The sequence below is a fragment of the Hemicordylus capensis genome, chromosome 17 (assembly GCF_027244095.1).
Source record: "Hemicordylus capensis ecotype Gifberg chromosome 17, rHemCap1.1.pri, whole genome shotgun sequence".
Taxonomy (NCBI): domain Eukaryota; kingdom Metazoa; phylum Chordata; class Lepidosauria; order Squamata; family Cordylidae; genus Hemicordylus; species Hemicordylus capensis.
In genome coordinates this window covers 15,462,572-15,476,524 of record NC_069673.1, presented here as the reverse complement: position 1 = coordinate 15,476,524, position 13,953 = coordinate 15,462,572, and the positions used below count along the sequence as shown (strand labels likewise).

General features: G+C 53.9%; 1 protein-coding gene across 1 annotated transcript in view; it reads right to left on the bottom strand.

Annotated features, from left to right (window-relative positions):
* The window catches only part of DAB2IP (DAB2 interacting protein), a 156,902-nt gene extending 144,118 nt beyond the window's left edge, over window positions 1–12,784 (bottom strand). The window contains exon 1 of the mRNA XM_053281588.1: window positions 12,650–12,784. Coding sequence (XP_053137563.1) covers window positions 12,650–12,692 — 43 coding nt within the window. The 5' untranslated portion in view covers window positions 12,693–12,784. The remainder of the gene's footprint in view (window positions 1–12,649) is intronic.
* Between the last annotated feature and the right edge of the window lie 1,169 nt (window positions 12,785–13,953).

The window sequence follows — 13,953 nt, the reverse complement described above, 5'->3', positions numbered from 1 at the left end:
TCAGTGGTAGGGTGCCCTGGAACATGGAAGTTCCTCTTTGAGCCATCATGATGAAAGGCCACTGATAAGCAGCATTCAAGGAAGGAGATTCTCTCATGCCTCTGGAGAAACAAGTCAATGAAGAGGTTATGAGAGATCTCCCTCCTTCTGAGAGAAACAATCAAAGAAGGGAACATGGGAAATTCTCTCATCCCTCCATTTGAAATAAGCAGTCAATGAAGGGGCCATGGGAAATTCTCTTGACTCTGCTTTTGACAGAACAGTCGGTGCAGGGAACATGGGAAATTGCCTCACCTCTATTTTGAGATAAACAGTCAATGAAGGGGCCACAGGCATTATCTCATCCCTCCATTTGACAGAAACAATCACAGAAGGGAACACGGGAAACTCTCTTATCTGTCCTTTTGAGATATGAAGGCGCCACGGGAAATTCATTGTCCAATGAAGGGGCCATGGGAAATTCTTTTGAACCTACTTTTGACAGAAACTGTCAAAGGAGGGGGCATGGGAAATGCCCTCACCTCTTTTGCTTTTGAGCAGCTGAGGGGGTGAGAACTGGAGAAGCCAAAGTCCCAGGCAGGAAAGTACTGGAGAAAGAAGAAAAGAAGGCCAGGACAGGCCAGGCGCAGGCATTGGCCAAGAGCGCAGCCGCGGAAACCTTCGGTTCCTGCCGGCAGCTTCATTTGCAAGGCAATTGTCAGAGGGTCTGCGTTTTCCCCGAGACATAACTAATGCCGGCTTTCGGGCTGCCATTGGCCGAATACCAATAAACTTGTTTTACACAGTGAATAAGCAACTCTGGCAGGCGATAAATCGCAGAAGTAATGTTATGCTCGGGTTTTTTACTGTCTGCCGAGTCACACTTTACTGCTCCGGCATTTGTACAAAACAAGCCCGGCTTTCATTGCTAATAAAACATGGCATTAATTATGCGGCAGAAGAACGCGGGATGCCTTGAAACGGTGCCCAGCCGGGGGCCGCGCCGCTCTCCGCCTCTTCTCTTAAGGGCGACCAGTTGGAGGAAGGAGCCTTCGGATGTGGCAGAGATCCAGGATGTTGCCTTCCTGATGCAAACCCTGCTTCCCCAACAGAACCCAGCGGCTCTGTAAATGAGAGAGCCGGGGCTGGAAAGAAAGCCGTGATGGTTTTCGCGGCCACTCAGTTAAGTCAATTACCTGTGCAAATGTCAGTGCCTCCGAGCGGGGAACACGAGGCACAGCTGTGTATCGTGGATCTGATTCGGTGAATCAGCTCCAATTCGGTGAATCACGAGGTGGATCCCCGTTATGAGGGATGGGGCCACTGCTTGGCAGGCCAAAGGTCCCAGCTTGCGTCCCTGGCAGCAGCATCTCCAGGGAGGGCAGGAAAGACTCCTGCCTGGAACCTTGGAGAGCCGCTGCCAGTCAGTGTAGACAATACTGAGCTAGACGGACCAAGGGTCAGACTCAGTAGAAGGCAGCTTCCTGTGTTCCTGTCTTCCTACTTGCCTGCTATCTGCTGGTGGAACAGGAGAGAAGCTCCCTTGCCTAGCTTGCTTCCCAAGCGAGCTTCTCTAGCCGGATGGTGCTGGACAGCTCCTTGCTGGTCCAGGCCTCATGATCCTGCTGCCCAGATCTTGTTGGACAGTTCCCTGGCTGGTCTAGGCCCCCTCCTGCACCATTTGGGGTGGGCGGGAACAGACAGTGCCCCTCCTTGCCACCTTCTAGACATCATAAGTCCACCTTAAGTGGCACAGCGGGGAAATGCCTGACTAACAAGCAGAAGGTTGCCGGTTCGAATCCCCACTGGTATGTTTCCCAGACTATGGGAAACACCTAGATTGGGCACCAATGTCTGTTTCTTGAGATCAATGACCTCAGAACAGTAGTACATCTGCTGGCAACCTCCAGACTGGATTACTGCAATGAACTCTATGTGGGGCTGCCTTTGTATGTAGTCCAGAAACTGCAGTTAGTCCAGAATGTGGCAGCCAGGCTGGTCTCTGGGTCATCTCAGAGAGACCATAGCACTCGTAACTTAAAAGATCGACACTGGCTGCCAATAGGTTTCCGGGCAAAATACCAGGGTTTTGGTTATAACCTATACAGCCCTAAACAGCTTGGGCCCTGGGTATTTAAGAGAGTGTCTTCTCCTCCATGAACCCCACCGCCCATTGAGATCATCTGGAGAGGTCCGTCTGCAGTTGCCACCGGCTCATCCAGAGGCTACTCAGGGAGGGGCCTTCTCCATTGCTGCCCCTGGGCTCACTCCCTGCTGAAATAAGAGCCTCCCCATCTCTGGCAACTTTTAAAGGCAGTCAAGATGCATTTGTTCACCCAGGCTTTTAATTAGATACAGTTTTAATAGTTTGATGGTTTTTAATAGTTTCAACGTTATTTTATATTGTAAATTGTTGTCACGTTTCAACCTTTTTACTTGTTGCTTTTCTTGTTTTGTTGTAAACCACCCAGAGACTTGCATTCTGGGCAGTATACAAATATGTCAGATAAAAATAATAGATTGCCCGCACCAGAGACATGTCTTTGGGAAGCTCTCTCTGGGATGTCTGTCTGTTGGATAGTCCATTGACAGTAAGGAACGGTGCCATTTCCAAGTTGGGGGAAAACATGTGTGACCCAGCCATAACAGTCATGGCGTCCGCTAAAGAATCCTGGGAATTGTAGTTAGCTGAGGCTGCTGGGAAATCCCCTAGCCCCCACACAACTACGCTTCCCAAGTTTCCCTGGGGAGAGGGAAAGAGTATGAAACCCGTTCTACTCTGTAGTGTCGAGATGTCCATGGAAACGTGTCCTGTGAGATGACAAACTAGCCTTTAGCGATCACCGGGCTGGCGGAATCTCCCGTAATGCAAACAAACCCACAGCCTGAAAAACCAACGTTCTGCAGCCATTTCCCCATGGAAAAGCCCAGAGACCACTTAAATTTCAATCAAAGCCTTGGGTTCTCTCTCCTCCCTTCATTTTCTTATTTCTATCTTCTTCTTTAAGGGAGAGAGATGAATTAAACATTAAAGATAAGTGGAAAATCCTGTATTGACTTGGTGTGAGAACATTTTGCTCCATCCACCCCAGCAGCAGCAGCTTGGGAGAGACTGAAGGCGTCCGTGGGCTGGGCTGCTGCTGCCTCTTTTCCCTTCAGAAGGAGAGAGAAGACTCCGGCTGCCTTCAGGAGTGGCGCGAGGTGGGAATAAAGCCATCAGCCGAGCGAGGGTTTGACGGCCTCTCGAAATAGAAGCTGCCTCGTGAGGCGCGGTCCCAGAGGCCTGCGCGAGAACTTGCCTCTTTTCTCTCCCGATTAAACATGCCACGCTGGCTGCCTGATGCTCCGAGTCCCCTTCCAGGCCCTGCGCCCAGCTCTGCGGGAGGGTTCAGGTGCCTGCCAGGTTGGGCGTGTGGAGGCCTCTGCTTGGACCAGGGCTCTGAGCAGGCAGGTCTGGCCTCCTGCACCGCCAGCACTCCTTGAGGATGGCCTCCGGGTGCCATCCAGGCCGCAGGTGAGACCTTGCCAGCTGACCCCAAAGAGCCACTCTGGGTCCACCGGGCTCTCGAAAGCCACAGCCTCCCCACGTAGTCCTCCGTGCAAGCCACGCCTCGAACCAGGGCTCGGTCTATGCTCCCGCTCCATTTCACAGATTACCGTCTTGGTATGGAAGCAGCTGCCTTCTCCTGAGTCAGACCCTTGCTTCGTCTCGCTCAGTACTGACTACTCTGACCGGCAGCATCTCGCCAAGGTTTCAGATGGGTCTTTCCCAGCTCTCTCTGGAGAGGCGGCCAGGGATTGAAGCCAGGACCCTCTGAATGCAAAGCAGATGTTCTTCCACTGAGCAACAGCCCGTATCCAGACCCCCATCTGGGGTTCAGCCACCTCATCTATTTGAAAACAAGACCTTGGCTGCTGCCAGTCTGGTCATCCGCTACTGCATCCGGGTATTCAGCTCCACCCATATCCTCTTGGGATCCTTTTTTGCCACCCATAACCGCTGGCTAAGATGTAAATGGGTTTAAAAGCTTTTTAAAAAGAAGTTCTGCTCTTCACATATCAAACAAGGATCTCTCCGGAACCATATTGAGCACCAGCCAAACATCCTTAAATATTTAATGCCAATTATACATGTACATATTTTTAGGATAGGGGCCCACAGATGAAATATAAATCAAAAAGTCAACAGATGTGCACCAAGGCACCCAACTAATAATAATTAACATCTTCCTGCTGGGAAGTAAACAGAAGCCATCACCACGTTCTGTGGCATCGAATACCATACGTTCGTTTTTCTGCAGGAGTGGCTACTTACGGAACATGTGACAGGTTTCTAGCATAGGCAGAAATGGTCTTCATCATTTCGCTTTGACTTCTTAGTCCCTGGGAATGTGACCCTAGCCAGTCAGGGATCACAGAGCAAGCATGATGATGTCATAATCCTGTCTAGCCCGATTTGACTTCATGTAGCTATCACAAAGCCAATGACGAGTGAGGGGAGTGACTCTGCCTTCACTCTGAATGGTCCCCTATTTGCTGCTTTGCCAAAAGGGCAACCAAAAGGCATTTTTTGCAGACACATACATTTTTGTGAAAAGTGTTCCCCGCCAACAACACACACACACACTTTTTGGCTGAGACCTTCTGCAGTTGCTAGAGTTTGTCCTCGGCTCTGTCTCGAAGGTCAGGTCTAAGTTAGTCTAAGCATGCTGAAGAATTCACTCACAGCTAGTCTGGAGAGGGAATTGCATTCCTGCGGATCAAGTAACAGCGAGTTCACAAGGAAGGAAAAGGTAAAGAGAGCCAGGGCTAAAACAGCTGCCTCGAGAGGATTAGGAGCACTGAGAAGCAATGACAGCTCCAGCATCTAACGTCAGCACACAGTTTTAATATACTTGTTACTGATTCAAAGGAGAATTCCTTAAGTACAGCTTCATATCACAGCCCAACCCTCTGGAACTCCTTTCCTCTTGAGAGTCAGCACAACTCAAAGCTAAGCACTTTTCTGAACCTCTAAACACACAACTGGCTTATGGAACTCACTGCCACAAGATTTGGGAAAGGCTACCAATTTAGATGGTGTTAAAAGAAGACTAGCCCAACTCATGGAAGAGGATCGGTCCACCAGAGGCTATTAGCTTAATGGAACTTCCATGCTCACGGGCAGTATAGCCCTGAACACCAGAAAGTAAAGGGAATTGTCTGAGCCTTCCCAGAAACATCTGGCTGGCTAGATGTTAGACAATGTAGGCCGCCTTTGGCTGAACAGGCAAGAGCATTGATTTGTCCTTAACTGCTGCAAGATGGTTCAATTCTGGCTGCAGTTTGGCAAAGTGGTAGCCCCACTCTGCCAAATGACCTCTGCTTTGGGCTGCCTGCCCGGGACAGCAAAAATGGAGGGCTTGCCAACTCACAGTATGTGGTGGGTGCTTGGCTTGGAGAGTGCCTGCTGCTTGCTTTGTAAGCCGGGGAGGTAGAGCTAGGTTTGTGGCAGCCCCCTTGCTAAGCAGAGCTCACCTTGATTTTCATTTGGATGGGAGACTACATGCGAGTGCTGAGTATCTGCATGGAGAAAGTCCCAGGTTCCATCCCTGGTGGCATCTCCAGGTGGGCTGGGAAAGACTCCTGTCTGAAACCATGGAGTGCCTCCAATATTCAATGGATATTGTGCGCCACAGCAGGGGATAATGGGAGTTGTAGTCCAACGACATCTGAGGATGCACGGTTGGCTACCCCTGTAATGATACAGGCCCAACAGGCTGCGATAAAACCGAGAGAACGGCTTCCCAAACATACCGTACAAAGTTCTCAGAGTCTCAGGTCTCCACTCCCTGTTCACAGCCCGAATATTCACATCTCCTTTGCCATTTTGCATGAGAGGTCACGAACTGAGAAGCGGATCCAAAAGGGAAACTGGGAAGGAGGGAAGACGTGAGGATTTGCCTTTGGCCACTTCGGAGTAGCTGGCCACCCCCGTCCTCCCCATGCAACGGATGGACCCCCAAGTGCCGGCGGAACTTTCGGGGGGAAAGGCAAGAGCTTTTATTTCGCAGAAGGCAAGAAAATGTATTGTGCAAACACTTAGCAACCTCGCCTGGCAGCTGCGGAGGTCCTTTCTCACAATGCAGCTGCATTTCCATTCACACTGAGCTCTGTGCTGTTGCCGCCGCCATCCAACAAGCCATAAAAGGGGGTGGCGGGGGGGGGAGGGAAGAATGCAGGGATATGTAGGGAAATCGCGCCATTTCGCTTTGCAACCAGACACCCAGGAGGCGCGCTGCCACAATGGATGGGGAATGCATACACCCCCGTCTCCTTTTGCGATGCCAACCACTTTGAGGACTTTGTGGTTGAGAAGCAGCAGATAAACATTCATAGTGATGGGCCAGAGACAGAAACTAGTATCTTTCTGCATTCCATGGCCTAAGTGAAGAGCATCCATCCAGGGTATGCCCTGGCACTTGGCCGCGTGGCGTCAGCAAGAAATGCAGTGCTCTGCCCCAAGGAGCTTACAGGAGAGGCGACCGAGGGCATGGTGGAAAAGCAGAAGCTCCCTTCCTGGTTTGGTTCAGATTGGCTCAGGATATGCCAAGCTATTTCCACAGGAAGGAAAAAATGGAAAGCGACTTAGCTTCTTCCAAGCCAATGGAAATTGATTCAGACCTGTTGTGCCCCTCAATGGAGGCATAATGGGGTCCGACCCCTAACCCACTCCTGTGAGCCTCAAAGCCTCTTCCACTCATTTCTAAACCCTCCCTTCTGACCCATTTATCCTCCCCTCCTTCTGACCCATTTATTTGCCTGCTGGCTCCAACAGTCAGAGGTCTTCTCCCCGCTGCATGCGTGCACACACACACACACACACACACACACACACAGAGTGCTAGTGCACGGAGAAACTTCCCATCTGCTTACCCACAGAGTGGCAGCAACAGCTGCCCCACCAGTGAAGTGGGTGGGAGGAGGCTGGGAGGATCAGACACTTGTGAGTGGGAGGTGGAGAGCTGAAATCTTTGCTGTGGGCAGACTGAAATCCAAGACAGAGAAGAATTTCGGGGTCAGAATGCTCGCCTGGCTGTTAAGGCAAACAGGAGAGGCCCCCGCCCCGAGGTTCTCATTTCCAACTGGGAAATGTGAGTTTCCATCGGGAAAACGGGAATGAATGGACCATTTCCGTTTGGGGCGAAATCGGAAGAGGATGTGGAGGAGAGCAGCCCCCTGTCCCCCTTCAGCAGGGAGCCCCGGGCGCAAAGGGCAGCAAGAGAAAACAGTCAGCGACAGAGAGCCGAAGAGAACTTTGGCCAGCCCCCCTGGGGAGTCGAGAGTGGTCGCCCGGCAGGGATCTGTCAGGCCCCGGGCCAGACGTCAAGAATGCAGAGAGCAGGACCGTAAGGGCAGGAGGCTTGTGCTGCCTGAGAGGTCGCCGGCTGCGCGGCTGCAGCTGGGTAGGGGGCTGTTCGTCCTACCTGGTCAGGGAGCTGGGTACGGCTGCTGGGTAGGACGGAGCCCCCCCAGGCCAGCTGCTGTTTCGCAGGCTGTCACTTCCCCCAGCCCCTGGCCTTGTTTTTCACTCACACACGGCCAGGCGTGTCCCCGAACTGGGGCACAACACGTCTCCTTCCCTACTCGGAGTCACGTGAGCCAGCCGGATGAGCGGCTTGCTCTCGCCACCTCACTGGGTGCATCTTTTGAAAAACCACGACGAGCCTTCACACACTCCTTCCTGGGCAGAATTCAGAGGACACCCAGCAGCTCTCCCTCCGCCGCGCCCAGCATTCGACAGCCCGCGTTTACCTGCCTCGGCCCCGGCCCTTCAGGTGGCTCCGGTCACCTCCAACGGGGCCGCCCTTTCATTATTTGATGGCCCCGCCCCGCCGGGCACATCTGGGAACCCGGCATCCATGGGTGTCATCCGAGCGAGCGGCGGGCAGGGCGCCGTCTCCCTTGTGGGGAATGCAGGCAGCCGGGGCAGAACCGCCGGCAGCTCGGCTGACCTTGGGCCGCTCCTTCGGTCTCATTGTGCAAGCGTATTTACTTAGCTCGATAGCCCACCAGAGGCTCAAAGCGGGCAACAATGGAGGGAGATAAGTGGAGTGGAGGCTTCAAAGCCACCCACCGTAAATGCAAGTGATGCCTCTGGGGAGGGCGCAAGTCAGTGTCAGAGATGGGGGGTCTGGGGACGCTTTCGTGTTCACCGTCAGCTTCCTCGGGGCAGAAATCTCCCAGAGGAGAGCGCTGGGGTGGCTGTGGACCCTTTGACCCCCGGGGGTGGGGGGTCCAGGACTACTGCCCTGTTCACACACGACAGCCAGCCCGCACCCCTCATGTGCAGGCCCCTATCTGTACATCGCACATGATGTTCAAGGCACGCACAGTAGCACACTTCGGAAGCTGCCTTCGGCTGAGTTGGGCCATCAACTGAGTTTGATGGCCCAACTGCCTTCAGCTGAGTTGGACTGGCAGCAACTCCTCCGGCGGTTGGTCCTCAACATCTTTTACTGAGAAGTAGAGAGCTTCTGAATAGGGAAGCTTCCCTTGAGGGGAAGAGCCACAGCTCAGTGGTAAAGAAGACCTTCTGCATGCCCAAGATCCCCAGTCCGGATGGAACACAGGAAGCTGCTGTATACTGAGTCAGCCCATTCCTCTATCTAGTTCAGTACTGTCTACACTGGCTGGCAGCAGCTCTCAGTGTCTTTCCCAGGCCTACCTGGAGATGCTGCCAGGGATCAAACCTGGGACCTTCTGCAAGCTGAGTGGATGCTCTTCCCCTGAGCTACCTCCCCCTCCTTACAACTTCCGACCCACGCCCTGCATTTGAGAGGGCCCTGTTCCCAGACTCACTTTTAAAACAAACGTGCGGGCAGTCATTCACACAAACATGTGTGCAGACGCCTGCACTGTACAACATCATTCCTGGCCAGGGTTCGGGTTGGGTTCCAACACCCACCCCCGAGGAGGACCGAGGGGCCTCTCAGAGTGGGATTGGCAGGCTTCAACCTTGCGGGACCGACTCGGTTTCTCCATTCGGGTCTCCCAGGGCCATCAGCCGGAGCCGGGTGCGAAACAGTGGCTCAAGGCGGCCGAGCCGGGTGCAAAACGGAAGAGGCAATTCCCTCCGCATCCCATGAGCTGTCTTCCAGGGTGACCTGGGTATACCCCTCTACGATCCAAGGGGCTAGAGCGCCCGGGACTCCCCCGGTGGCTATCAACGTGAAAACCAAGACGTCTAATGGGCCGGGCCGGGCAGCTGCACAGCAGGCACAGCCCGGCTGTCCAATGCCGTGGCCAAGGGCGGGTGTGTGTGTGTGTGTGCATATGCTCATGCAGTCTCTCTGCTGTGTGCACGGCCCAGAGGTCAGCCCGCCTGAGCTCAGAATGCAGCCTGCTCAGGTGTCCCCGCCCCGTCCTCAGAAATAACCCACGGCTGGCCCTTTGCCACGAACTCTCTCCTGAATGAAGAGGCGCTCATTAAGATGCCTGCCCAGACGCTTCTCCTGTTGCTGTCTGAGCCCCGGGGCTTGCTTTAAAAGCTCCGGGCCTGACCTATAAATAAGAAGCAGAGGGCATCAGCTCAGCCACCGGCCTCTTCACTCCTCATCGTCTCCAGGTCATAAGAGCAGGGAGGCAGAGGGGGTCCTGGGAGGCCATCTAGACCAGCCCTTGCTCGGTGCAGGAAATCCGGGGCTAGAGGATCCCCAGAAAACAGGGTCCCCCACACCCCTGTTTCATGCAGAAAGATTATTGGCTGGGCAGAATAATTCCATTTAAAATTACTCTTTCTTTTCCTGACATCATCTTCCTTGTTCTAAAATGTTTGGTAGCTGAACAATTTAATGCATAACTTGGGGTTTTTTTTAAAAAACGGTATCTGCAGCTACTAAGAATAATGAGCATCTTACAAATACTTATTCTATATATAGTCGGCTATTATATAAGCATTTCAAGACTGGCATTATCTGGGAGGGAAGAAAAGCAAAAATCGCACACGCTTATATATCAAAGCCAGTTTCTTCTGCAACACCCCTCCAACCTGGATCTCTCTCTCCCTCTCCCTCCACACACACACACATCTATATCTATAGTTCCTTGTACACATCTTTAACCATTGCTAAGGTGGAAGACAGAGTCAGAGGAGAGGCATTTGTAATGCAGGTGAACATCCTGGCCAGTGCAGGGTTTCCCCCGTTTGCATTACAACCCCAGACCGAGGCAAAAGCCCCCTTGAATGTCCCTTGTGAAGATGCATGGTGCAAACCTTAGAGAGGTATTCACCCACTGCACTATCTGAAATTTTGCTCCACGATAAAGAACTCAGTGAAGCTAGAAGTACTGCCTGTTTCTACTACACCAAACCCCTGCTAATTTGGCAAAGAGGCACCACTTAACATGGTGATCCTCTTTATTGAGCAGGGGGAGAGTAACTGGCCCTTTCCACCCCCAGCACAGGAACCTGGAGACGCTGCCAGAGATTGGAACTGGGGCCTTCTGCATGCAAACCAGAGGCTCTTCCAACCGTCCAGTAGGAGTCCAAGTTGGGCTTTGGGAAGCCTGTGAGAAGCTCAGCCGGCCTGCAGCCAGGAGCTACTGCCACATTGCAACATTCAAGCCAGCCACAGCTGCCTCCTCTGGCTTAGGAGCTGGTGCAGGAAATAAAGCACCTGGGAACTGCTGTCTGAGCCCTGGGTTCGAGACACACACCTCTAGAAGGTACAGATAGCAACAGCTTACAGACAGCAAGGAGGAGAGCTGGTTTTGTGGTGGCAAGCATGAATGAATGCTCCCCCTGTTAAGCAGGGTCTGCGATGGTTTGCATTTGGATGAGAGACTACACATGTGAGCGCTGGAAGATATTCCCCTGAGGGGATGGGGCCGTAGCTCAGGCGAAGAGCACCTGCATGCTTGCATGATGCACAAGGTCCCAAGTCCCCTCCCTGGCAGCATCTCCAAGACAGGGCTGAGAAAGACTCCTGCCTGGAACCTTGGAGAAAGCTGCTGCCAGTCTGTGCAGACAATACTCAGCTAGATGGACCAAGGGTCTGACTCAGTATATGGCAGCTTCCTATGTAACCAATGAGTAGTACAGAATTCAGACCTTGCTTTCCTTTCCAGCCGTTCCTTCCTGGCCACAGCAGTGTCTAAGCTAAACCAAAAGATGCAGCGCCCAGTCATCCCAATTCCCCCTCTTTGTTTTGGCTTCACATCCAGACTGAAGAAGCGTTCTGTGACCCTCGGAAGCTTGCTCACAACGTCGCAACGTTTTATTTGCACCTAATAATAGCCTACTGGGACTGCTAGATTCCTTTCATCAATAAATTGTATTTATGGTCATTGACCAAATATAAAACTAAAATTGCAAATATTACTATGACAGAAAACAGATACCACAGCAGCGATTGGAGCACTACCAAGTCAACACCACAGCAAGTCTTATAAACAATCCAAGTTCCCTTTTGAACCAGTCAAGGAGCTGAGCACTTTAATAGCTATATAACAAAATTTTGCTACAATATAGGAGATAGAGGAATCGTTATCTGCAACTAAAAAAACATCAGGGTGTCCTGGGAATCTAACCAAACAGATTCCTTTTTCTAATGGACCATTACAGCTACCTGCACCATATATATACACATGCATATATACATATTCATATGGATGGACTGTTTCTCATTTAAAACCAGATGTGAGTTTAGGCGGTATACAAACATAATGAACAAATAAAAGCCCAAAGCCGTTTACTAAGTATGAAAACCTCCCAGAAGTCCATATAGGGTGGGCACAATAATGGGAAAGAACAAGCCCGTGGCATCCTTCGGCACTCAAGAAAGAACTAAAGCGCTCTCAAAGGGCCCTTTCGGGCCCTTGCCTAGATTATGCAGATTGAGAATACCGGGGTGCCAAGCCCTGCCTCAAGCATAGGAAATTTGATCCCCACCACCACCTTTTCACCATCACAGTTGGCACTGCCCACTTACTTCCAAGCAAAATCTCACAACCAGGACTAGAGCCTTGAGTATTTTTTTTCAAACTGCAAACTGCAGTTCTCCAGAAGTGCCCATTCACCAGCATCCACACTGCCCTGATTATAGCCATGCAAGCCCTGGGAGAACAGAGCGGTCTCACCTCTTTGCAAAGGCAGCTGGTGAGCCACCCAGGGTCGGCTGGTCCATAGCTGTGATGTCACCACCAAGACAACCTCTAGCCCACGAGGACCCAGAGGTTTTGCCCCTCCACCCTGGCACTGGGAGCAGAACCCCACCCCACAACTGACATAGTTTTAGAATTATATTCAAAAACCAACCAAATCTACTTTAAAAGAAAAAGGGGGGGGCGCATTTCTGTCCCATGAGGCCGCTCCCCTCCCCTTAAGTCTTGGGCTTGAAAACATCCAGAGAGGTAAGACCCCCAATGCCCACCGCGTGTATCAGAAGCTGAACCCGCTTTCCCATTCTGCTCGACGGAGCATGCAGTGACACCTGGCCACTTACACATCCCCCCCCCCGCGCCGCCCCCACCAGCTGGCTCGTCTCCACACACCTGTCCCCTCTCTCGCCTTCCGAAGCGACCCGGCCACCGCTGCCTAACGAGTCGGGGCGGAGACGCAACAGATGCCTCCGTCCTGGGGACGGGGAAGAACTTTCCCGCACGCTGCCGGGCGTTGGGAGCTCCTTACCCAGAGAGTGCTCCTCTGGCTCCGAGGGATTCTTCGGCTCCATGGCGTCCAAGGAAACGCTCCACGCGGCGGCAGAGGCTACGACTTGCCACGGAAACTCGGCGGGTGGGGCGCCTAGAGCGAGGCACCTGTTCTTCTGGGCACCGCTTGCCCGGCATCCAGGAGGAGGCGGAGGCGGCGGCGGCGGCGGCTCTCATCCCTGCCGGACCGGGCGTCTGGCCCCCAGCTCCGCCGGCTGAGCCTGGCGCCCGGCAGGCCCCTCTCCGGCATCTCGCTCCGCCCGAAGCTGGGGGTCCGGCAGCTCCGGCGGGCAAAGAAAGTTCGGAGGCGCTGCTGGGAAGAAGCTCGCCGGCCGGGCTCGCGCAGGCGGAAGGGAGCCGGGCCGGCCAGCAGCAGCGCCTGCATGCCGGGGTTGCGTAACTGCGTAACGCAACTGACTGGGAGAAGCAGAAGACGCGTGCAAAGCGGCCGCAGCGGCGAATGGCACGCGGTGCGCCGAGTCGAGGTGCAGCAGGAGCGTCTGTGCGCCGGTGGCTGGCAGGAGCAGCAGCAGCAGCCGCGCTCCCGGAGCAGGAGCAGGAGCAGGAGCAGGAGGGGGGGCGCAGCCAGAAGGACCTCGGCGCGGCTGGGGAAAGGGCAGCGTGGGTCAGCGGGGCCCCTCAGCCGCCCGAGGGAGACCCCCCTCGCCTCCCCACGCCCCCTGCACGAGGCCTGGGGCGGGAGGCATGTGGAGACGAGTCAGTGGTCTGCGAGGCCTGGGCACGAGGACGGGAAAGCGCCCGCTTCCCGCAGCAGGCAGGGCCTCCGGGCGACCCGGCCGGGCCGTCGCACCTTGCGGCAATCTCCCTTATCCTCGGCTCACCTCTGGCAGGCAGGCAGGCAGGCAAGCAAGCAAGCAGGAGGGGCTGCCGCTGCCAGGAGAAGTTTGGAGCGCGCCAGGAGCTGCGCGGCACAGGCTTGCCGCCCTTGGAAGCGAGGCGGCAGCCGGGCCAGGAGAGGTTGCCTGCCGGCAGCAGTGGCGGGACCTGCCGGCAACTCCAGGCAGCAGGATGACTGGGAGCAGCGGCAGCAGCTGCGGCCTGTCACCCCCTCCGCCCGCCCCATCATCACCCCCCATTTCCGAGCCACCGGCTGCATGGCTATGAAGTCGCGCAGGAGGGCTGCAAACACCCAGCCTATTGGGAAGCAAAACTGTGTCCACAGTGGGATGTCAGCACAGATCAATAATGCTGCTCAGAGAAAGCAAAGCCAAGAAATGATAACACCACTGTGGCTTGGCGAGAAACAGTCCCCGCTGGGCCAGC